Source organism: Mandrillus leucophaeus, unplaced genomic scaffold (genome assembly GCF_000951045.1).
Source record: "Mandrillus leucophaeus isolate KB7577 unplaced genomic scaffold, Mleu.le_1.0 Scaffold1154, whole genome shotgun sequence".
NCBI lineage: Eukaryota > Metazoa > Chordata > Mammalia > Primates > Cercopithecidae > Mandrillus > Mandrillus leucophaeus.
Window position 1 is genome coordinate 448,098 of NW_012099810.1, and position 26,446 is coordinate 474,543.

General features: G+C 33.9%; 1 protein-coding gene across 1 annotated transcript; it reads right to left on the reverse strand.

Moving 5' to 3' along the window:
• Positions 1-4,578: 4,578 nt before the first annotated feature.
• On the reverse strand, positions 4,579-24,436 carry LIPJ (lipase, family member J). Its single transcript, XM_011998225.1, has 11 exons — positions 24,353-24,436; positions 23,809-23,935; positions 20,624-20,735; positions 19,812-19,932; positions 17,169-17,367; positions 16,534-16,643; positions 14,884-15,020; positions 14,372-14,518; positions 8,897-8,968; positions 5,846-5,917; positions 4,579-4,878 (listed from the first exon to the last, which is right to left on the reverse strand). The coding sequence occupies exons 2-11, from the start codon at positions 23,865-23,867 to the stop codon at positions 4,645-4,647; spliced, it is 1,263 nt and encodes a 420-aa protein (XP_011853615.1). The 5' UTR covers positions 23,868-23,935; positions 24,353-24,436; the 3' UTR covers positions 4,579-4,644.
• Positions 24,437-26,446: the final 2,010 nt, after the last annotated feature.

Genomic DNA, 26,446 nt, shown 5'->3' on the forward strand with positions numbered 1-26,446 from the left:
AATATATACATATATAATGTTATATATATTACATATATAATATATTACATATATAATATATTACATATATAATATTATATATGTTTTATATATATATATATATTCATGTTCATGTTACTACCACCACAATCAGGATGCCTTTAGTTTCATCACCAGAAAGATCTCCCTTATGCTATCCCAGTCATACTTCTTTTCCTACTCCCTGGCAATCATTAATCTGTTTTCTATCACTGTCGTGTTCTCTTTCTGAGAATGTCATATAAATAGAATCTTAGAGATTCATCAGTTGATTGTGTTTATCAATTGTGCATTCTCTTTCATTGCTAAGTGAGATTCCATTGCACCCTCATTACCATCTTCCCTATACACTCTCCATCAAATCATGTATACAACCAGTGAAAAATAACTCAATCGCCTTTTACCTTTTTTTCATTCCCCACCTCCATCTCTAATTTATGCTACCTTCTGTTCTCTACAACCACTTAGCATTCACTAGGTAAACCTGTGATATGACATAAGAACTGGGAGTCATATGTTATGCTTATTTATCTTCAGGAATAGTTACAACACTTCCCACCTGGAGAAGACATTTATATTTCACCTAGGCCCCATTCTTCCCTTTCTCTCCTGTAGTTCTCTTAGAAAACTAGAAAACATGCTAAGTTTTTTGTGGAATGATGCCTGCTACTGCCCCAAATAAACAAGGTCTTTTTCTCTACAGCTAAATGCTCTGCCCACCGCCCCTCCACCACCCTGCAACTACGCTAGCTTCTAAAAACATCCAATTATGATTACCACATAAATATTGAATATTCCACTGTGGTCTGAGAGAGTACTTGATATAATTTCAGTTTTCTTACATTTACGGAGACTTGTTTTGTGGCCTATCATATGGTTATCTTAAAGAATGTTCCATGTGCTGATGAATAGAGTGTATATTCTTCAGTTTTGGGTAGAATGTTCTGTAAATATCTGTTAAATACGTTTGTCGTAGGGTATAGTTTAGGTCCATTGTTTCTTTGCTGACTTTCTGTTTTGATGACTTGTCTAGTGCTGTCAGTGGAGTATTAAAGTTCCCCATTGTTATTGTGTTGCCATCTCTCTCATTTCTTAGGTTTAGTCGTAATTGTTTTATAAATTTGGGATCTCCAGTGCAAGGTGTGTATATATTTAGAATTGTGATATTGTCCTGTTGGAATGAGGCTTTTATCATTATGTAGTGTCTCTCTTTGTCTTTTTTAACTGCTGTTGCTTTAAAGTTTGTTTTGTCTGATATAAGAATCCTACTCCTGCTTGCTTTTGGTGTCCATTTGCATGGAATATCTTTTTCCACCGCTTTACTTTAAGTTTTTGTGAGACCTTATGTGTTAGGTGAGTCCCCTGAAGAGAGGAGAAATTTGGTTGTTGAGTTCTTACCCGTTCTGCCATTCTGTATCTTTTAAGTGGAGTATTCAGGCCATTTACATTCAATGTTATGACTGTAAATGAATACCTTGTTTTTTATTCATTGTGTTATTATTATACAGGTCCTGTGAGATTTATGCTTTAAGGAGGTTCTATTTTGGTGTACTCAAAGGATTTCTTTCAAGATGCAGAGCTCCTTTTAGCAGTTCTTGTAGTTCTGGCTTGGTAGTGACAAATTCTCTCAGCAATTGTCTGGAAAAGACTATCTTTCCTTCATTTATGAAGCTTAGTTTTGCTGGATACAAAATTCTTAGGTGATAACTGTTTTGTTTAAGGAGGCTAAAAATAGGTCTCCAATCCTTTCTAGCTTGTAAGATTTCTGCCGAGAAACCTGCTGTTAATCTAGTAGGTTTTCCTTTATAGGTTATGTGATGCTTTTGCCTCACAGCTCTTAAGATTCTTTCCTTTGTCTTGACTTTAGATAACTTGATGACTATGTGCCTAGGCAATAGGCACCCGGCCAGGTTTCCTTTTCTTGACTGCAATTCTTCATTGTGCTTTCAGCTTTCCATTGTCTTCAATCAGATACTTTTTATGCTTTTTCCAGATCTAAGTTATTTAGTCCACCATTATCAGAGACTTCCAATTTATTATTCAAATATCAACATGAGTAATTCTTCTGAATTTTTATCCCATCATATTTGCCTTCTTTGAAGGATCATTTGAAACCACTGAAGTAACATTTAAGCCATGTTAACATTCCGGAGCTCTTTAAAAAGATGTATCTAAAGATGTATCTAATCTCAGTACTCTACTATTTTAGTGCCAAGGTTTACCAAAGAAAACAAGGACTTCTTCATAGCCTTAACTATAATTTTGCAAGTTATTATTTACCTTCCCTAGCTGCATTCATAATAACCTATACACATATTTTATTTCTCTATCTATATGTTTAATTTGTATTTGTGTTACTGGTGGAGGGTGTCCAGGTTCTTGGCATTTTGAACAAAGAATTGGACAAAATGCACAAAGAACGGGAAGAATGAAGCAGCAAAAGCAGAGATTTATTGAAAACAAAAGTATACTCCACAGGGTGGGAGCAGGCCTGAACGAGCGGCTCAAAATCCTGGTTACAGAATTTTCTGGGATTTAAATATCCTCTAGAGGTTTCCTATTGGTTACTTGGTGTAAGCCCTGTGTAATTGGAGAGGATGAAGTGAAGTTACAAACATATTTGCTTGGTGTACACCCTATGCAAATGAAGAGGATGTTTCCTGACGTAGCTGAAGTACAGTTACCAAGTTATTTTCTTGCTCTATAGAGTTGGGTTTTTTTTTTCCATTTGATTTAGTTCTGGGAAGTCCTTAGGTTCCCTGCCTCCGGACCCAATTTTCCTACCTCATTTGTATAATAATTTCAGACGTTCATAAGCATGTGTTAACTACAAATTTAGCAACCTCAAAACTAGCTGAACTTGCCTTTCAACTCCTGTTTTGCTTAATGCAGAAAACTTAATTCTCCAATTCAGCAAATTATGGACTGTTTTTGTTAGTCTTTATGTGGTAAATTCACACTCAATTCTAGACTTTCTTCTTAGCATCTTGGTCTCCCCAGGGACTACAAATGTCCCAAGAAGTTATGCATTATTCAGAAAATGGAATGAAGAAAAGTTTATCTTCCCCTGTTTCATATATCCTTGCATGCAATTTTTTAAGGATTTATTTTTTAGACTAATTTGAGATTCACAGCAAAATTGTGAGGAAGGTACAAAGATTTCCCATATATTTCCTGCCCCCACACATACATAGCCTTCCTCATTAACAACATCCTTCAGCAGAGTACGTGGTAACATAGTGGTGAGATATGAGGGAGGGGAAGTGTTCTATAGTTCCATTGTTAGGTCTCAGGCTTTTAGTGTGCCTGTGCCGCTGGACTGTGAACTTCAGAAGTGCTTCTCAGTTCCACTTTGAGGAGATAGCTAGAGTAGGCAGGAGTTGGGTATGATCTTTTCTTCAGATTCATTAGGTTTTGATAAAACCCTGCAGGTTAGGCTCTGGTTAACTAGTTTCTTCTGAGGACAGGCCTTGTTAAGAGCAGAGTGTTGTCACCTACTTCAAAATGGTTTCTATTCTCTCTCTGCTAGAGCACAAGAGAATTTTTCTCTAATATTTACTGTGAGAATCTGATCAAGCTCCTGAAGGTAAAACTTACAAAAGTGTGTTAAGTGTCAAAAAGACTGACAAAAGGAATTACTGATTTTTCAGTCTACTGAACTTTTATTTGTTGTTTGGACTGAGTGGTGACTTCCAATCTTCTTATGTGATAAACCGAAACAGGAAGTCTGCATGCAATTTTGAGAGAGGTTTTAGTGTACATGTCCTGGTGATGCCAATTGTCTTGCCACAGTCCGTGCTTCCTATTATATGTGTTGCGTTTATTGACAGTATCCTTTCATTCCAAATCTTATTTCTCTTTCCATCTTCTAGTACTCTCTTGAATATATCTACACATCGCATATATAAGAAATTCTTGGATCTTATATGCACGAAGCTACAGTGCATAATATTTTATGAGTCCAGCCTCAGATCTAGTTACCTAGGAATATAACTCAACCATTGCTGCTCTTAACACACAATGGGCTGGAAAGGCAACTTTCTTCTAATCAAGCTATACACTCTGGGAAGTGAGGCACAGCCCCTCTACAGTTTCTATGATCTCCCTATATCTGGGACTTTGCCTGAAATGATCACAAGGCAGCAAGATTGCATTGGCATCCAGGCTCTCTTTCTTTTTCTTTCCTTCCCAAACTCCTTTATAAAACTTGAGAAGTGTTTTTACTCTTCATTTAGCATAGAGGAACATTAGCTTTCATATCATCAAGTATTTCTCAAAACTCTATTTTTTATAATATATGTAAGCCCATGTACTTTTGAAAAGAACTTTCTTAAAAAGTTATCTACTGCAATTGAAAATGTTAAAGATTATTATTTTTGATATAAGTTATGTAAATTGTATTTTGAAACTCAACAGGCTTCTTAGATTGATTTATAATCTGCCATTGCCCCTGAGATGATAAATGACACTGATTTAATGACTGGAGGGCCTAAGGTCAATGAGAATATAGACGGAAAAGCTACATATTTTAGTTTTAAAAATGAAAGAACATACACAGTTAAAAAAATAAGAATTGGATTTCATTAGGAATGATATAGATCTTTAAACACACAGCACCATGGTTCTTTATAGATTGTCTTGGATAATGTCAATGATTTCACGGTAAACTTGATCATAGACATCTAATCCAAACAAAAAGTCTATATGATTGTAGTAAGAAATAGTTTTATAGTAAATGTGGTTTGTGATTTCAGAATGTAAAATTTTAACGTCTTCAGGGTCAGCCAGCAAGTCACTTTCACCATTCCAAATTGCAGTTGCCACATTCATGTTTGTCACGTTGTAGAATGGAGATGTTGTCTAAAAATAAATGAATGAAAAAACAGTTTTCATAGGAGATGATACATTAGAAGGTTTTAATTACTAATTGTTTAACATGATGAGTTTAAATACCGTTTTAAAATAAGTCAAATCTAATGGATTCAACTTAATGACCTGTTGAAACAAAGGTATGAAAGTATGAATAGGCATTACAAGTTTTAGTTGAAAATAAGTTATACATAAATCTAAACTAGACAGTCTGTTCCAATTCAAAATATTCAAACACTTCACAGAGATAATTTCAGTACTATTTATAAAATATGAAAGATTTTAAGTCAATTTTCTGTGGCAGTATTACTGTCAATATGTTAGTCAATAAATTATAAGTATTGGCAGTCCATGTCAACTCTGATCTCTTTGAATTTGATCTTCAAATTTTATATGAAGATCAGACTTTTATATGAACAGATCACATCAGCCTGGAGTTTAGCTGAGGCACAAAAGTATGGAGGAAAAGCATAAACTTTGAAGTCAGACAGACTTGGGTTCTAGTACTTCAATAATTTTGTCATTATACAATCTTTACCACATTCTCATTGACTTCGAATTTTTCCTAATTATTATATATGTTTTCTCATCTTTTCAAATAGAATAACTGGTTTTAGGGTCAATAAATATATTATGCCTTTTATTTCTCATTTAACCAAGAGGAAAGCTATGGATATAAAAAAACACAGTATTTTTCCTCTTGAGAGACTTTGACTTCTTCTACTGCCTGTCAACTTTTCTAGGCTTATCCAGGATATTTGTTGTTAAAATACGTAGAAAACATAGAAAAGTCACTTTGGTTGGATGTGACAATATGTATCCAAATAAATATTATCTTCATCTGCTGGTCCTTATCAGTGTGTTATTGTACTCTGGGGATTTGCAGTTGATTCTTGATCTATAGAAAAGTTATCTAAAAAATCAGGAAGGGAGAGAGTTTTTATAGAGAATTATGTACCTGATTATAATGAACCAAGTTCAGATCAGGACTGCCCCAGTCATAAGCTTTCAAATGAGTAGAATTTAGAAGCTGAAAGAGAAACAAAAAAATAAGACCATATCATTTGTTCATTACAGTGGCAGCTGAGCAAGTTAAGCATGCAATGCAATAAATACCCCCGTTGTACTGGGTCTGCTGGTATTTATGCAGGTGGGCTTCTTTGTTCTTCTTTTCCTTTGAGTAGAGAAATAAATGGAAGGGGTTGGAGATTGGAGCAGGGGAATCTAAAGAAATAATTCCATTGTCTTTATATAAATGTATGTATACCCAAGGCTTTTTTCTACCCAGAAGGGGGCCTCTTTTGGGAGAAGTAACATCAGGCTCCCTCAAATCTTCAGCTTCATCAACAGAGGTCAACACTGAGTGTCTTGCACTAAGACTAAGATAACACCCACCTAAAACACTTTGCTTCAAACAATAGGGCTCAAGAGTTTGTCCCAGAAGTCACTTTTTTCTTTACCCCTTTACACTCACAGCCTCACCACCACTTTCTGGCCAAGGTTACTTATGACCTTGATATTTCTAACACGTTGATCAATTCTGAGGAATTTTCTCATGTTATCTGTTGGCAGCATTTGACATAGTTGTTCATTCCCTCATCCTTGAGATCTTTCCTTTACCTAGCTCCTAGAATACCACAACTTTTTGATTTTCATTTTTACTTGCTGTTCCTTTTCAGCTTTGTTTAGCCAATTTAGTTTCTGCCACCTGACCTGTTAATCTTTTCCGATCTCAGTACCCAATCCTTTCTCAAAAGGATCTTGCTTTTGTCTATACTCACTTCATTTGCATTCTCACCCCTGGCTTTTTGTATTCTCACTCTCTTGGCTTTACATGTCATTTATATTCAAAACGTTTACCTTCTTTTGTAAGTCTTTCCTAAATTCTAGGCTCCTATATACAACTGCTTACTCAACGTCATCACTTAAATATTTAAAACTTATTTTACCTTTCCTCCATAACCTTCATCACAAACCTTGCTATCTCCTTTAATGGCAATATTACCTTATGTAAGTCAGAAACTTTAGAATCATCCAAGACTCTCTTTCTCTCTCACCTCTTATAGGGTCCTTCATTAAACTTTGTTGCCTGCATGTTCATGATATACATATGTTTATTCAGACTCCTTTCACTTTCACCATCTCTGCTGTCAACACATCAGTCCAAACAATCGTCATTCCCATTTGGATTATTGCAGTAATTTTCTAACTCTCTTACTGCTTTCACTCTTGTCCTACTATAGTCTACTCAACATAGCAGCCAATGTGTTCCTTTTAAAACTGTAAACTATGTCATATCACTTCCCTGCTCAAAATCATGCAGTGCCTACTCACTTCACACAGAGTGAATGCCAAAGTCCTTACAATGACATGCAGATCCCTGTCTTACTCATTATTTTTGCCTCCTTTCGCTAAGTTTCCATGTTCCAAATGTCACCATCTCACTAAACCCTGGCCTAACCTTTCTATTCAAAAGTACAACCCACTTTTCAGCATGCCTAATACCTTTTCCCTACTCTTTTATCCCAATTTCTCCATAGTTCTATTCCCTTCTAACACATTATAATAGTTTTCAAAGTTGACATGGTTACTGTTTATTATCTGTATACCTACTAATAATATGTAAGCTTGAGGATGACAGGAGTTCTCGTTTTGTTCACTGACGTAGCCCATGAACACAGAATAGTATAGACACATAGTAGGTGTGCAATAAATATTGTTACAATGGATAAATAATTGCAAAGATTGTTTAGATTTTTCTAGTCTAGCCATCACCAGAGAATAAAGTATAGCTTATCTTACCTAAATATAAGTTACAATAAATGTTTTCAGTAAGTTATACAAAATCAATTACACTATAGATTTAAACTTTTTGTAAATGAAAAAGCCTTACCCAATATCTTAACCATACTTTAAAGTTACCTAGTGTTTATTAACTTTAATGAACATTTGTAATCATTAGCCTTTTCAATTCTTACAATATTTTTCTTAGTCAAATCAGATAATTATTAATTTCACTTTAAAAATAAAGGAAACTGATTCAGGAAGATTAAATGAGATGCTCAATGTCACCCTGCCACTAAGGTCCAGAGAAAGGTTTTAATTTCTGGTCTTTTGATCTGAGAAAAGTGTTCTTTCTACTATGTTATCCTGGTTTTCAACATTAAGATTGCATTCACAGTGGTTTTTTTTAATCAATATCATTAATTGAACAAATATTAGTTGAGTATCTACTATATGCTAAGAACTGTTGGCCTTGGAAATACAAAAGTGAACAAACTTTTCATGGTCCTCAGGAGTTAACAGTTTAACAGAGGAGAAAGTGCAGTCTAGTGAAAGCATTTCAGAGTAGGCATCAGGATAACTAATTGTGTTCCAGTCACATTTTTAAAAGTGGAATAGTTTTCAAGCATTGGGCAAGTCAATTGTGGGACATGGCCTAGATAATCCCTAGTCGGCTGTTGTAACATTTTCTCATTTGTAAAACTGATGTTTATATTGCTGTAATATTACTTAGGTTTAGAGGATTTATTAAATTATGATACTAACATTTTATTTTTATTTATGTATTTCTTTATTTTTGAGACAGAGTCTTACTCTGTGCAGCAGTACAATATTGGCTCATTGCAACCTCTACCTTGTGGGTTCCAGCGATTCTCCTGTCTCAGCCTCCCAGATAACTGGAATTACAGGCATGTGCCACCATACATGGCTAATTTTTGTATTTAGTAGAGACAGGGTTTCACCATGTTGGCCAGGTTAGTCTCAAACTCCTGACCTCAGGTGATCCACCCACCTCGGCCTCCTAAAGTGCTGGGATTATAGGCGTGAGCCATTGTACCTGGCCTCAATATTTTATAAACTATAAGGAATTATAGAAATATATAATAATTTTATTTTATCCTTATAAATTTATTACTCTATGGCCATGGTATGATCCCTAGAATAATGAGGTAAACCATGAGTAGCGTAAATTAAATTGTATTGAAATGCACTTTAGCAGTTATACCTGACTCCAATGGAGCATATTTTGAACAGATGTTCCTGCTGGGTTGTGTGAAAAATACACATCCAAACGACTCTGAGGGATCAAAAAAAAAAGCATTTTTATATTAGTTGAATCATAGAAAGCATAATCTCTTAATATTTATTGAACTAAATTATTTCAAGAAAATTAGGTTATTTTAAAATTAATATTAATAAATCATCAAATTATATTTTAATTAAATATACAAATGTACTTATTCAATTGTACAATTTTTACGTTAATATAGACGCTATTTTTGAATTTCTAAGTTATTTGGTCTGTCACTCACCCTACTGAAAACAATCAAATGTGACTGACACAGGCCTATACACACACATACACAAACACCTTTTGAAAGCATGAAAGAACTAACAAGATAGAAGTAAATTACTAAAATAAATTGAGGAGAGAAATAAAGAACCCCCAAAGACAAACAAAGAACCAAAGTCACTTTGTTTAAGGTTGTCAGTCACAGAGAATGTGAAGTTTCATTTTGAGACCTTAGCTTGTTAAAAAAAACAAAAAATCAAAGTTTAAGGCCTGTCAAAGTTGAAAGATTTTAAAAGAAACACTCTCCATAAGGGCCTCAAATTCTATAGTGCTCAAGGTAAAGCCATGATGTTAATCTGCAATCTATATTTGCATTGCCTAGATAGTCCCTGGGAACCTCAGTGAACCAGACATGTAGAGTACTGATCTCAAAGTGACCTCAGGTGCCTTGAAAAAGCAAGCAAGATTTATTTCCACAAGAAGAAAAGGCCTGTCTTACTATCTAATCCTTGGTAAAAATTTCTCAAAATCGGTTAACTCTACTCAGTCAAAGAAAAGCAAGTATATGAAGAGAGAGGTATCATGTAAGAACAAGCAAAAATGAAAAAAATTATTTTAAAAAACCTCACAAATATTTTTTATGATATCGGATGCAAACTATAAAACAATTGTTCAGGTTTACAGAAACTGTAAAGCAACCACCAGAGGACAGGAACCTGAAGAGAATAAAAATACAAGAAGCAAACCTTTCATTAATCCCAACTTTCATCCTGTGGATTTTCCAATATGGTGCAGGGAATTAGAGCCAAACAGAGTATGGTAGCCTTGCTGGGCAGAAGAAACAGAAATCGATCTATGTGGGTGCTGTGGAGTTGGACTAAAGGCCATAGATTGCCAGGAGAAGTAGTCTCCTGAATTAACGAAAAGTGAATAAAATAAGGCCAACCCTAAAAAGTCTAAAAATGGGCACTGACAATTAGCTAAATGAGCCAAAACTCTTGAGAGGGTAACTGCCATGGGTTGAATGTTTGCTCCCTCCTAAACTCCTGCTGGTTGCCATTGTGGTGGTGTTAGGTGGTGGGATCTTTGGGAGGTGATTGAGCCATAAAGGCTTTGCCCTCATGGATGGGATTAATGCCATTATAAAAGGGTGTGTTTGAGGCTGGGGATAGTGGCTCACACCTGTAATCCCAGCAGTTTGGGAAGCCGAGGTGGGTGGATCACCTGATGTCAGGAGTTTGAGACCAGCCTGACCAATATGGCGAACCCCATCTCTACTAAAAATACAAAAATTATCCGGGCATGGTGGCATGCATCGGAAGTCCCAGCTACTCAGGAGGCTGAGACAGGAGAATTGCTTGAACCCGGGAGACAGAAGTTGCAGTGAGCTGAGATCGCACCACTGCATTCCAGCTTGGGTGACAGAGGGAAACTCCATCTCAAAAAAAATAAATAAATAAATAAAATAAAATAAAAGGGTGAGTTTGGTTCCCTTTTGCTTCATTGTTGCTTCTTTGCCCTACACCTTTCATCATGTGGTGGCACGCAAGAAGGTCATTGCCAGATGTCAGTGCCTTGATCTTGGACTTCCCAGCCTCCAGAAGTGTGAACCAATACATTTCTGCTCATTATAAATAACCCAGTCTTGGGTATTCTATTATAGCAACACAAAATGCACTAAGACAGTAATTTAACCAAGAGAATGTGCAGCATACTATTCCCAGTACCCTGCATTCAATCCTAGTCACAGAGTGAAACAGGAAAACACAGCCAACAATAAGGACATAAAATAATCAGCAAAAGCAGATGCAGAGATGCTGCAAACATTGGAGTTAGCAAAAGCTTTAAAATAAAGTATGATTAATATGTTAAATAAAATATTTTTTAAAGTTTAAAATGGTCATAAAGGAAGAATATTTTAACAGATAATTAGAATTTATTTTATAGTCAAATGGACACTCAAAATAAAAATATAATATATAAACGTTAAAATTTATTAGATGGATTTAAAAGCAGACTGTACACAGCAAAAGACAGGATTTTTGAACTCAAATTCAAACCTATATAAAATATTCAAACTTAAGCACACACACAAAAAAATAGAGCAAGGAAAGATGTTGGCCACTGTCAGGTGGTCCAATATTTTGAAAGAAAAAAAATAATTGAAATACTAATGGCTGAGAATGTTTAAATTTGATGAAAGAAGCTCACTGTATCCCAAATGGTGAATCCCAGTTAAACTGGTATAAAGTGTTTGCATTATTTAGGATGTGGATATAAACACAAATTTAATGTAAGTAATAATACACGATACATTTTATAATTTCTAAGAGAATAATAAAGAATATCTTTAAAGCTGTAACAAAATAAGATAAAATAAAATATTAAAAAGTATTTCAGAAACACAAAAGTAGTCAAGAAATGTGAAATAAAAAGAACACCAGATAGGACAAATCAAAAGCATATAGCAAGATGATAGCCATAAATCTAATCTTAATAATTATATAAAAACAAATTTACTAAATACCATAATCCAATTAAAAGGCAAAGACTGTCAAAATGGATTTGAAAATATTGTTAATACACATATATGTGTGTATATATGTACATATATATGTACGTATATATGTATGTATGTGTACACATATACACACATATATGTGTGTATATATACACACATATATGTAGAATATTAATAACCATAGAAAAAAAAATTCTGCCATTTGTGACAGCATAGATGAACCTGGAGGGCATTAGTAAGTTAAATAAGCCAAATAGAGAGAGACAAATACTCTATGGTATCACTCTATGTAGAATATTAAATAAATAACTAAAAGGATGAACTCATAGAAACAGAGTAAAATGATGGTTGCTAGGGTCTGGCAGGTGGGAAAAATGGGGACATGGTGGTCAAAGAGTATAAACTTTCAGTTATATAGTAAATACATTTTGAGGACCTAATGTACAGCATGGTGACTAGTTAATAATGCTGTACTGTATGCTTGAAATATGCTGAGAGAATAGATCTTAAGCATTCTCACCAAAAATGTGACTATGTGAGGTGACAGATGTGTTAATAACTTGATTGTGGCAATTATTTCACAATGTATTTATTTGTCAATTGTACCTCAAAAAAAAAAAAGAGAAAATGTCTTTTGTTTTCATTGCCATTCAGGCTACCTGAAACTGTCAAAAATAAAGTTCTGACTGAACAATGTTAAATAGCCTGTACAGAAATTTTTAACAGAAACATTCTATAATTAAAACTCAGATATTTATTAAGTCCTCTAATTATAATTATTCTCTGTGTTTGAAATAAGCTCCAATATAATGCTTAGTTTTCTGGTACACTCCAGATATTCCTTCCATCATGGGTCACTACTGTTTACCTTAATGTAGGTCAGAGGCTTATACAACCTAAATTGCATTGTTCTGTTCATCCTTCCATATGAAGAAGTGCACAGTAGCTTTCATAAACACCTGTCAGGCCTATCTGTGAGCAATCTGAAATGTTTACCAGAGTCTCTACTTCACCTTTATCAGAAAGATAAGAAGGAATCCATTCCCTGAAAGGGACCTAAATAATAACCACGCACCCTTGACAGCTGTACTCAGATATCTCAGGCTCATTTCCCCTCATAAGAGTTAGAATTTTTTTTTGTAAATCATCATCAAAAAATCATACCTGGACAAGGTTAAAACTTTGGTTGTTTGAGGATACATTTTCCAAGTCACATTGTGAGCATTTTTGTCATCTGTTTTTCCTTGCATCATGACTTGCTTTCAGTTCTCACAACTTGCTTTCAATTCTCTGGTTGGTTTTCCTTTTTACAAACTACCAGATTCTTTTTTGGTTTTTCATACTGGCTCTAAGCAAACAATTTTAAGCCAGACCCTACTTCCTCCACAGATCTTGCTAGGCTCAAGAGACTGATTCAAGCTGAACCACAGTTTCACAATTAACTATTTCCAAACATACTGTGCGTGAAAATTTTCTACTTCCAACTTCCTACAATTCCAGTTAAATTAAGACACAGTCATATTACAATCTACAACACTGTCAACTTCTGTTGCAGAAGAAATGCCACAGTTTTGAAGGCTAGAAAACCAGAGTATAAGCTTTTCTAATAATTTACACACAAAAAAGAGTTCTCAGAGACATCACATTATAATTACAAAAAATATAGAATTGGCCAAATATACTACCTAAAACATAGAATGAATGGATAAGTAAAAATAAACATTGTATTTATGATTCTTCCAGGCCTCCCATAGTAGGTGCTTAGCACTAGATGAATGCAAAAATATGAAAAAGAGGAAATATGGAAGTAATCCTTTTTGTCTTCTCTGGCAGAAGGTACATTGCTCATATCTTTATGGGTGGAAAAGATGAGAACTGAGTTTCTTATAGCATTCTGAAAATAAGGTAAGGTTGAACAAAATCAACAAAGTCAACAAACATGTCCTTGTGGCATAAAAGTGTGTTTGGGAATTAAGAGAATACCTCTCTTTCTTTGAATGTCTATATTGGCTCTCTTTGAGAAGCTCTTAAAAGGTCCAGGTACAAGAACTAACCTCTAGTCCAAATGGCATATTTGCTTCTGCCAAATCTGCATCTTTAAATAATGTGATGAGAAATGCTTAGAATGAATGCCTATATCCTTAAGAGAACCTATACACAATCAATCCAAAGGTTTTGGTAATAGTACCTTGAGTACCACAATGGTTTCCCACTCCAAGAGTATTGATAAAAGCTAGAAACTTAAAGATAATTGGCAGGCACTAATTCTAATTATGGAAGGATCAACAAGGATGGGAAGGAGTATTAGGAACCAGCAGGAGGAGTTATGGAGTTACCGGAAACAACTGAATAGAAGAGGACTAAATCTTAGAAGTCTCAGGAAACTAATACCCAGTAGCAAAGGTCAATAAAGATACCTATCACATCAGCTGCTCTCGAGTATTTACAGACAGCAAGACAAAGATGCAAGTAAAACAATCCTAGCATGTTAATGCAAGTTAGTTGTACAATGTTGGTATAGTCATAAAATCAGATAGGCTAAGAATCTGACTACTAGTGTATGTGGATGAACCACAAAATGACACAAGGTATAACACAAGCACTATTATTATTACACTTTTCAAATATTGGAAAATATACATATTTCAAATTCAACTTGTTCTTACCATATTTAAGTTTTTTGAGTCATATCCAAACATCATAAACAAGATATTGAGGCAAATCTTATCAAAAATCTGTAGTGGACACAGCTTTGAACCAACGAATTTTTTAAACGAGGTTTTAGGCAAGAAGTCTTTGTTGCCAGAAAAAGCCTGTAAAATAAATTTATTTTATCCACATTTGGATGACCACAATAAGTACTAAAGAAATGTTGTCGTAATTCACTATGTATAAAACCAAACAAATTATCTCACAGTAGTTTGAAAATTTCAAATAAAGGAAAAAACTTGGAAGCAGGGTGGTTTGGCCACTGGATTTCCTCTCACAGTGAGGTTCTAAAGTTATAATAAGTAAAATTGTATGCCTTTGTAGAAACAAAGGCAAGAATCTAGTGTAAATGAAACCAAAAATTTCAATTCATACTTGTGGTTGTCTAAATATAGTCAAGATCTCTTATTTGAAAGCATACAATTATCACTTTGGGTTATCAATGACATAAAATAAAGGTAGAACATACCTTGAGTATTGACTTCCATTTATATGTCATTCTAACTAAAGGACTTTTTAAGTACTTTGTGGAAAAAACTGGTGCTAAGGCAAAAAATATTTTGATTCTTTCAGCTATCTTTGGTATAGTAGAAAATGTTATGAAACCTAAAATAAAATAAGATATAAATTAGTAAGCTATTCTTAAGCAATTACTAGCATGTAAGAGATGACACCAAGGAGAATAAGAGTAAGTTCAAAAATAGTTTCTGAACAATTAACTATTTCTTAATTCACCTATCAAACATTTTTAAATCACCCAGTATATTGTAATATATTGGTCATAATATAATGCAGATAATTCAGGTTTATACAATGTATAGACCATAAAGAATGATACTTTAGCAATAAATCAGACATGTAACACCACAGTTTAAAAATCAGGAGCAATAGTGAACATTTTTTATAACTTGCAATGGTGAAAATGAAATATGTGAATTTTCAGACAGGTGAATTTTACACTTTAGGTGACAGGCTCAATAAATGTCCCATTGTTTTAACATTTATCTTCAATATATTTTAAAATTCCTTATCATCTTATACAGAGGATACTAAGCATCTTATTTTATTGGTAGTTTTGAGGCATTAATGTGAAAATAGTCATTTTTCCCTTTGCCGTCTTATCAAGCTATCTACTTACACGTCAATATTCTGATAGATTATTTATTTATTAATTATTTATTTACTTAGGTCAGGTTCTGAGAAGCCAAACAACCAAAGAATTATATATCATGTGATAAGTCAACAAGCTCCGACACTCATTACTCATTTTTTTTCTTATTTCTACATTTTCAGGGATTCCTGGTTTTAGATAATTGAATAGTTGATGAGAATTTGGACTAAAAGTCACATATATGGTTAATACATGTCAGAGAAAAGATCTGTAGAAAATGGGATTAGATTGTTGCTCAACATGCTTTTTGTAGTAAGAAGTGGATTATTTCTATAAGAAAATTACAGTCTTCAGCTTAGAAACGATTTACTTAATATTAGCTTCTATTATAAGATGGCTTTTTCTCCCTGTAAAGTAGAATAACATGAGTAAAGAGGTTTATAGTACCATGCAAGAGAATTATGTTAGGTCATAGGTAATTTATTTCTAAAAGTAAAGTTGTTATATATTAGACAGGCATTAGAGTTCTGATTAAAGTTCTTTTCTAGTCATGTTTAAATATAGAAAGAATTCCCTGATTTTTGTTCATTTCTTAAGTTTGATCAGTCCTAAATGCAAAAACATACATAGGTTTTCATCTTTTCCACTCATAAAATCCTATGCTACATTTTTGAAAGGAAAAATAATGTGAAAGTTCTATTTGTAGAACACATAATAATGGCAATCTCACTTTGATCTTAAATAACATAGATATCCAACTTTTATACAATTTGAAACAAACAAAACCACAACCAACCTTGTCTTTACAGTGAATTCCTTGTGACTAGAGAAGGCTCCATGTGGGATCAAAGCAGCATGTAAGATTCCAGGGCATTCTGCTATACTATGTTTGTCTCACAGTTTTTGTTTTACTTACAGGTCTAGAAGCTTATCTACAACTTTAACAAGTATATGCATAACCTTAACAAAGAAATTAAGGGATATTAGCAATAATCTTTCTCGGCATACCAATAGTAGTACCCTGTGAATGGCCTACATAAAATATTTCCTCTTGTCTGGTTTGCTTCACAATGAAATCAATGGAGGCTGGAAGGTCATATTTTGCCATCTCGTCAAAACTACAAAAGAAAGAGGAAAATAAAAATAGCACTTTCTACTAATGTTATGTTAATATTTGAAAATAATGAATAGGTAAATGAATAAAGGCAATTTTCTACTGTCTTTTGTTATTAATCAGGAAGTTATATGGTATAATTATCTTCTAAATAGAGACTTCTGTGGGAACTCAAAGTCAAGGAAATAAAATCACAAGGCAATCTTATAAAGAGGGTGTTTGTATATGAAAAATAGAATAGGGTAGACAAAATATATGAGTTATAGAGTAGAAGAGTAGTCAAAGGAAGGATAGGGTTGGTCAGTAAGGTACTAAGTAAGAAATAAAGATTATTGCTGAAACATAAGTAACAAACTCAAAATCACACAAGTACTCTTTAACTTTCAAGCCAAAATTCACATAAATTTTAATGGTCTATGGAAAGTCCTAAATTGTGAAAAGAGTAAGACCTAAATTTTATTTTATTTCGTTCAAAATGAAAAATTTGTATACATTTATAAAATGAAATGTTACTTCATTTTATTTGTACCTGAAAGCCCAGAATTCTTTGGAATTCGTTTCCAGGTACAAGTGTTTCCTGGACCAGGTATTTCCTCTGCTATTTCCCATCCACACATCATAACCAGAATCTGCCAGAATGAAGCCCAGACTATTGTTGGGAAGATTGGAAATCCAGCTGCTGGCAGATGTAAGCAAACCATGTTGCAAGTATACAACAACCCTCTGAGCTGAAAAAAAAATGTAGAAAATTCTTTATAAATTTTGTGGTTATCTATATGAAAATCTCTTATATGAAATTCAAACTTTTAGTACATGACAGTTTAAAGTTTTTAAAAATTCTTTTCATAAGTAGGGTAAGTTACTAAGATTTAATCCCATTGTATGACAGAGCTGTTTAATACAGTTCACTAACGGTTGTCTTTCAAATAACCAAGTGAGCAATTAGGTCACATCACACTTAAATATATACATTTTAGTGAGAGAGAATAATCAAACATTTTATAGTAATTCGAGCACTCATACACATTTTAAGTAACACATTTTAAATAAGGGATCAATTACATAGCAAAGTTGACATATCCATTGGCACATGGCCATGGTATTCACTGGTCCTACCATATAACTCCCATCAAGAGGCTGCCAACCTGATAGAAAAATGAAACAAGCCCTTGAATGCTCAGTAAAAGCCAGCCAGGAAAAATCCAGCTGAGAGATGACATCCTGTAAGCATGGGCACTATCCTTCAGGAATTATTGTACATCTTTTAAAAATGGTGAGAATATATTTGTGATAACTCAATAAGTAGAACACAGGAGTCTGAGGAACAAGAGCTTGCCATCACTCCTAGGAACCCACTTAGGAATCTGTTCTCACAGTTTCAGCCTTTACATCTCTAGAGGCCCTAGTCTCCAGAGAGAAAATGCTACCACCAAGGCACTGTAAGCATCCTAACAAACATAAAGCTATGACCACTGCCTGGTCACTGTGGGCTCTTCATTACTGAAGACCAGGAAGTTCGTTGACCCTTATCATCATAAGAAAGTAGGTCTGCTGATACAAAATGAGGAAAGGGAGAAATACATTTGCTCTTCAGGTGATCCACTGGGTCATCTTTTCCTACTTCTATACCCAGTTTTAACTGTACACGAACAAGTACAACCATCATCTGATATGAATATGTTAGCCCCCAGGGATGAGGGCCTAGCTTACCCTATCAGGCAGGCTAGCTGAGAGGTGGAGAAAGCTAGAACAGATTGTGGATGAGGACATTTATGAGTACAAGTTACGGCCTTCGGTTGCTTTTTAAGGGTTTCCTATTGCTCATCAGGCAAGCTAGCTAAGAGGTAGAGAAACCTAGAATGGATGGTGGAGGAGGACATTTATGAATACTAGTTATGGCCCTAGTATTGCTTTTGAAGGGTTTACTCTTGCTCCTTTCTCGGCCAAATTGGAACTGCCTCACCTAAGAGATCACACCTCCTTCTAGGGGTAGCCTTCAGGCAATGATTAACTGACATAGGAACACAAAAAGCTGGCTCTCTAATCTCAAGGTGGAACCACCTCTGTAGTGTAATTTTTATGGGAACCTTGAACTTCTCTGAGATCATTTTTTAGCTAGCCCCAAGCTGAGTCATATTATATTACTCCTTAACTCCTTACCCTACTTTATCCTAATTTCCACATTACTGCCTCCTGACAGTATTTCACCAATCAGTCACATGTACCTGAACCCCTCTTTCAGACTCTGCCTTTAGAGCACTCTAAGGCACTTGCTGTGTTTTAAAATTATCTTTAAATCTTTAATACAGTACTTGCAAAATGAGATCTTAGCTTGGGGGATAAATACTATTATTATATAAAATCTATGTTAAGATTTTCTGCTACTGGGTGTAACCTTTATAAATATGCAAAATTATGTTAATTAAGGTCATTTCAAATTAATATCCTCTCTGAAGTGTACTTTAATGTTCAAAATAACTTGAGAGGATGCCCTATAATATAAGAAACATTCTATTTTTTTCACATTCTGTTTCCTTCTGAAAGAAGCACTTTCAGGAAGAAAAGCTAAGGAGAAAAGAAAATACTTGGCTTTTATTTGGGTAATTATATGAATAAGCAAAAGTAATTCATTACATATTCTACTAGTGAGTGGCAGATCTAGGATTATACCCCAGATCTCCTAACAAATTCCAGTGCATTTTTCACCACACTCTAATGATTCAAATGTACTTACTGTTGGAATAAAGAGCCCTGAGGCTGCTACCAACCTCATCTCTCTGCTGTTTCTAGCAGAGAGAATGACAAAGACAAAGAAGGAAATTTGCACCAGCCTTTCTTCAAAATCTAGAGCATAATAATGTTATTATGTTTCACAGCATTTCTAATTTCTCATCAGAAAAAGAAAATTCTAGAGAATCAACATGTAAGAGCCAAGTGATCCACAAAAGAAACCTGGGAAGAACAGCTTGTGTTCCATCACAACCTCTCTGTGACCAGAAGGCCAATGTGTCTTCTTGCGTGTCTCTTCTTGTGGTATGTGGGAAGACACATGGGAAGTTAAGTATTCACTTAATCTTAAGGTGCTTTTCTTGTCCTACATTCTCTATCAATTAGAACAATTAAGAACTTCAGGCCCTAGATGGTCACCAATCCATCTTCAATTGAATATTACCTAGATTTTTATTATTGTCTGTCCTCCCATAAGGAATTCTATAAAGGCCAAGGATATAACCATCTTCGGTTACAATATCATATTCTTCATCAGGGTAGCCCCAGTAGGAAATAATCTGGCTCTAGATAAAGAAAAAGCAAATCTTTTAGCATAAAATTGTTATCGAATAAAGTTGAATGGTTTGCCATTTCTAACGCATTATGTGATAATGAACCTTGGTGTTCTCTCTCAACCTCAGGCCTATCTATTTTTATTTTCACTAATTTGCTGATTCATTCAGTTAATAAATATTTTTAAACACCTACTGAGCAGCAGTTTTATATACTAGGGATTGAAAGAATAAAACAAACAAACAAACAAATAAACCCCCACCCTCAAAGAGATATCTCAAGAATATTTTCTTTTTTAACTACTAGTCTCTCATACTTTTACCTACCCACCTATACACAATTTAAAAATATACATGCACCCATAAATGTTTGCATGTCTATGTGTATATCTAATCTTATATCTGAAATTTGTATATATGTAAATATATAGAGAAGGAGGTATATATTCATACCCTCATATATGTGAATATATATTTCAAATATGTGAAGGTATGAATATATTTACACATTTTTTCATTACAAAGATAGAATAAGGCTGAAGGAGAAACTAAGCTATAGAATAGCAGATGAGAAACATTAACATATAGAATGTGAATATAGATATGTACATTTGACTGTAAATCTATTAAATTAAAATTCCAAATTTGAAGAGTAGCATTCTCTGTTATTTTGGCAGTACAGATTTATTTTCTAACAACTTACAACATTCATATCTGCTTCAGGGTTTGCAGATCTTTGATTTTGAAAGACACCATGGGTAATTCGAAGAATTCGGATAAAATACATCATTGTGAAAAGATACCACATTTGGGACCTATATATAAAAGGAAGATGTTTATACAGTTAAAATTGCAGCAAATTATACCATTTATAAAACTGCAGCAAATAATTCTGTGAGGTAGGAAATATTACTGTTTTCAGGTGAGGAAACAGAAGCTTCGAAGAATTAAATAACTTGGCTAAAACCATTCAATGTATAACTGGCAGTCAGAATTCAGATTCAGGACTGCTTAATTTCAAAGTCCATGCTTTTCTGGCTACCCTATTTTGTGGATAAATTCACTCTCAGAAGTCTCCATTATAGTATTATTCAGCCCAATTCTGAGAGCTTTATCATGTATTACAAATTAAAAGAAAGGGTAGATTTGGAAGCTTGGATAACTTTCATTCAGCAACTCATTTTATTTTTTTTTACAGATTGGTGATTTTTGAATCTCCTAAATTCTACGAAGGCAGAACTCTTAAGTTTTTTCTTAAAACAATAAACCAGGGACCCACAGAGGCTGCCATCCAGATTCTCCCCCCAAAAGCATGACTTACTAATCTTATGAGCCTTGTATAATATGCCAACCACTATATCTAGAAGGATACAATCCAAGGATTATAAGACCCCTACCTTCGCCACTCACTAGCTAGGTTACTGAAAGCAGATTACTTAACCTCTCTGATCATCAGTTTCCCTGCCTACAAAATGCAACTAATACCTACTTCTCAGGATTGTTATAAAACTTAAATTTGATCAATGTGATATGATGTTATCAGTGTAATGCCTGTCATATAGCTGACATTAATATGTAACAATCCCCTTTATTCAAGAGAACAAATTACAAGCAATTTAGGGACATAATTTACATGCACATAATTGATATGTCTTTCTTATACATTTATTAGTCCAGTTTCCAGTGCACTGATAACTTGAAAAAAAAAATCTGTAACTCTGAAAGTTTTAAAGTGTATTCATTTTTTAAAAAACACTTTCTAACTTAAAACTTTAATTTACAGAAGCTGCACTTCTCTCCTTTGGTCCAAGTATTTATATTTGGTATAATATCTGTGGTTTTCATTAAAGGCAACAGCAAAGTTTAAAACAGCATTACCAATATCTTCTACCAAAGAGAAGAGCAAGAGCTGCTAATTTAACTGCACGTAGAAAAACTTTATAACATTTGGAATCACATTTAGATATTCCTCTTTGGTTGTATTCTTGGAAAAGTGCTCAGCAGGCAGCAAGTCTACTCAGTCCTCTGTCCTCATGGGCTGTCTCAGATAAGTATATGGAAATAGCTTGGGAAGGAATACGTTCTCTGTCTGTACATGTGTTAACTACATGTACTACTACACACTGCTTGCTTTCTAGCTGAGGTTTTAAAATGCTTTGCATTATTTCTAGAAGGAATGTATAGACTATCATCTGAAACAGATATCTTTTAAAATAAAATTCTATTGATAATTATCTTGGGAAAATAGGCATACTCTGGACTGTTCCAGGCATGTAGGTTATGACTGCCCAATTTATAGCCTCAAATATTTACCCAAATTTTAATATTTTTATACAAAGGAAACACAGAAGTATAAGCCTTTGACATATAGTTGTGGTATGCCTAATAACCACCAATGGGAAATGAAATGAAATTAACTGAATGAAATTAACCTTATTATTTGCAATGACTCATCAACCACACAAAGCAACTAGTGAAAAAGTTCACCAAAGTCTAGAATGTGGCCATTGAGCACTTGAAATGTGGCCAGTGAGAAACTAAATATTTTATTTTAGTTAAATTAATTTTAATATGAAAGCTAAAGCAGTGTAAAATATTTTTCTGTTAAATACAACTTTAAATTTGTATAAGATTTTCTGTATTGTTAATCCCAATTCAAGATTGTCTTGAAACAAAAGCAATACTTGTCAAATATCCCATAACTGAAAACAAGAAAATGGCAGGATGACATGTTTTTTCATCCATATCATGCTGAATGGAAAAGCTCATTTATTACCTTAATAAACAGCTAGTAGACTTTACGTTGAAATGAAAACTTTCCATAATGCAATTCAATAATAATGATGTACACATTTTTCTAACATGAATCAATATGCAGATTTTAATTCTAAACAGCAGCATTTATATAAATTGGCTACAAAACTACAAGAAAAATAGTTGATATTAATAAATTGAGTTGCTTTGCAACTCAAACTTGAATTTGATATTAATAATTTTAAGTTGACATGAGCTATTTAAATATACTTAACTTGAAGAAATAGAGTTTTTAAGTTGATACATTTTTACTTTTCTAAAGAAGATAAATAATTTTGTCATAGTACATGCAAATATAAGACAAAATGATTTATTGATAGTCAATTCAGTTACTGAAACTTTTAAATATGTTTCAAACAATTTAGGTATGTGAAACTACTGTTGTAGATGTAAATTTTATGAAATCCAAAAACACCTCAAGTGTGTCTAATACAAATTTAGCTCCAGAATTAAGATCTTTTATACATGTAAAATACACTCTGGATTTTGAAGGTTTACCAAAAAAGATAATGTAAACTATCTCAACAATAATTTTTCTAATATTTACATGTTGAAATAATAATTTGGATAAAATGGTTTACTATTTATTAAGTTCATGCAAGATATCATAGAAGTAATCACCACTACTAGATTAAAATATTACCTTGGCCTGTAAACCTTGTACCTAATGGAGCAGGTAATCATTATTACTTCACTTTAAGTTACTTGCCATAATTTTCCATCCATGCTGTCTACCTGGTGAGATACTATTCCATGGAGCAAATCACTGGTGCTTTGCTCTGCTGAGAGGCAAACTTTCATAAGGCAGTCAAAGATGAAAGTGAGTAAAAAAGTGCAGTTTTGTACCATAGCATTAAAACTGGAGGTTGCCAGAACTTTAAATAATGATTTTTAAAAGCTGTCACCCATTTAGCAAAAGTACTTAAACAAAATATGAAGATATCAAATATCTGTAATATTAAATAGAATTTCCTAAAAGATGACTTGAGAATTATGTTTCTTTAACTTCTGCCATTAAAATGATTAGTTTGACTCTAGGTACAACACACAACAATGAAAAGTATTATATCATACCTCTCTGCTTTTGTTGATTTTAAGTGTCCAATGTATGTGTCTTCAAAGTAGTCAATCATATATTGTGTTTCTTTTAGCAAAAGTTGCTAAGCAGAGTCATAGGAAAGCTAAGAAAAAGCATATTATACTAAACAACAAAATAGAGAGAACATTTAGCTCAAGACAATATTAAATTCAGCTTCCTATTTTTTTCAAGCCTCTTTCCCATACATTAATCCAAATACATTCACATCTTGACAAAAATGAGAAAACCACTACAGAAGTTGTCAGTGATAGTTTCCCGCTAGTGTCCATTAAAAAGCAATTAAAATTATTAAGATATGAAACTTCCCTAAAAGTCTGAAGTAGATTTATTTTTCTGTCTGGCAGTTATTGTAATAACAGTAACAAGTAGTGACTATGCAGTCTATAATGACTTAAAGGAGTTCAAATATAGAATCAACAGTCTTAAAAGTATTGTTAGGTCTCAAAAGAAGACATTTGCGTGGCCAACGAACATACGAAAAAAAGCTCAACGTCACTGATCATTATCCAACTGAATTACCATATGGCCTATCTTGATTTAAGTATTATCCTCAAAAGTCTTGTATATCTTCTAGCGAACAGATAGTGAACTCTCATAGTCTCTGAGAATTCTAAATTTGATTCTAGTTGCCAGGGAAACTGTATTGAATATGACAAAATTTCTATCCTCTTGTTGCTTAAATTCTAGTAGGAGAAAAACAATAAATAATAAATAAGTAAACGGGTAAAAAAGTGAGATTACTTCTAAAAGGGATTGAGATGAAGAAAATAAAGCATTCATTTTTCCGTCATGTAATGGAATAGGGAGTCACTGGGTGGCTATTTCAGGTCAAGTGGTTAGAGAAGACCTCTTTTAGGTGACTTTTAAGCTGATTTGAATGAAGTCATTCAAGGAGTCAGCCTTGAAAATATCAGGAATAGGAAAAAAGTCAAGGGAAAAGGTCATGGTGATTAGGAAAAATAAATATTAGACATGGGGACTGTCTCACCTATCTTGCAATCCTAATTTTCTCTAGGTCATCTAGTCATTCTTACCTTTCCAGAAAGCTGTACTACTGCTAAGTAGTCAACCAAGGACCCATTACTCGCTTAACTGTGAAATCAGGTGTAACCCATTCTGGAGGTTGGGGCGTAATGAGAAATTGCAAACCGCTATGGCTACTTCCATTTGATGACCATAGCAATCCAAAATTCTGGATAACTGTTTTTGAAAGAGCATATGATCATAGGGAGAAAGCAAAAAGACAGTGATGTATTAATGAGAATTCACAACTACAGGAGATGCAAGTCAAAAAGGATGCTGTATATACAGAGAACAGCGTAAGGTTTTCTTCTGCCATAGATAAGTGGAAAATCTGAGGATGTGTTCAAGGAAAAGAAAGAAATTCAGTTTAGCCATAGTGCAGAACAAATGAAGGTACAAAAGTAAGTGATAACTGTAGGATGAAAATAATATATTGAATATTTTTTATGCCAAGTTAATGCAGTGGAACTTAATTCTGTATGAAACTGAGAGCTACAGAAAGTTTTTGAGGATGGTAATGACTTTTCTAGAAGCTGGGTGCAGAACTGGGAAGTAGGAAGACTAGTTAGAAAGCTACAGTAATAATTCAAGTAAGAACTGATGGCTTGAACTGGTCTGATGGTAGTGGGTTATCAGAATTTATTAACATTAGTGTCACTAAAGTTGGTATACAGCCCTCCACTGCTAAATTTGACTGGCTTAAAAAAAAAAAACAGAAAAAACCTGATGGCTTGAACTGAAGTAGTGAATTCATTTTTTGGCAATTACTCTTTGAAATGTTAAATGTTCACAGTGGGCAGAGTGCAGTGAGGAAGAAGTTCTGACTTGACCATATTCTGTTCACTGTTTTCCACCATTGCTGGTGGAAATGGAATTTGAGTAACTTTTCTGTTGTACAATCTGACGTGACTGGATGATTCAAGAGACAATAGAGAAATGGTCAAAAAGACCTGAGGACTGATAGGTATCAAGGATGAGAAAAAAGAAGTATTGAAGATAATTATGAAGTTTCAAGTCTCGTTGTCCATGATGATCAAATTATTAATAGAAATGAGGAAGCTGGAAAGGATGGAAAAGAGCAGGAGAGCAGACTCAGAAGACCATGAAGGCCTGCCCTTGCTTCACCATTGAGATGATAGGTAACCTTGGGCAAACTCACTTGAACTTATTGTTTGTATTAACATGTATAAAATGGTGCAGAGGGCAGTTGAAATAGATTACTGCAAATGTCCTTTCCAGATTGACGATTTTGAGATTTTAGGGCTATGGCTGTGATCACATTAAGCTTTTAATTTCAGAGAAATCTGAACTTTTAATTTCCGAAAAATTATAAACTTGAATGTATAATTGTACACTATTTTTGCAAGACAAATGTTGCTTTAAACTGCATATTTTTAAGGCTTTTGACACAGTATCAGATTGTATTATGAAAAATTTGTCTGGAACACTTCCATCAGTAATATACCATTGTGTATTTTGCTGTATCCCTGAAAATAAAGACATTTTTACATTTACAAAAGTAATTCCTAACCTGGGGGACATAGCAAAACCTTATCTCTACATAAAGTACACACACACACACACACAATT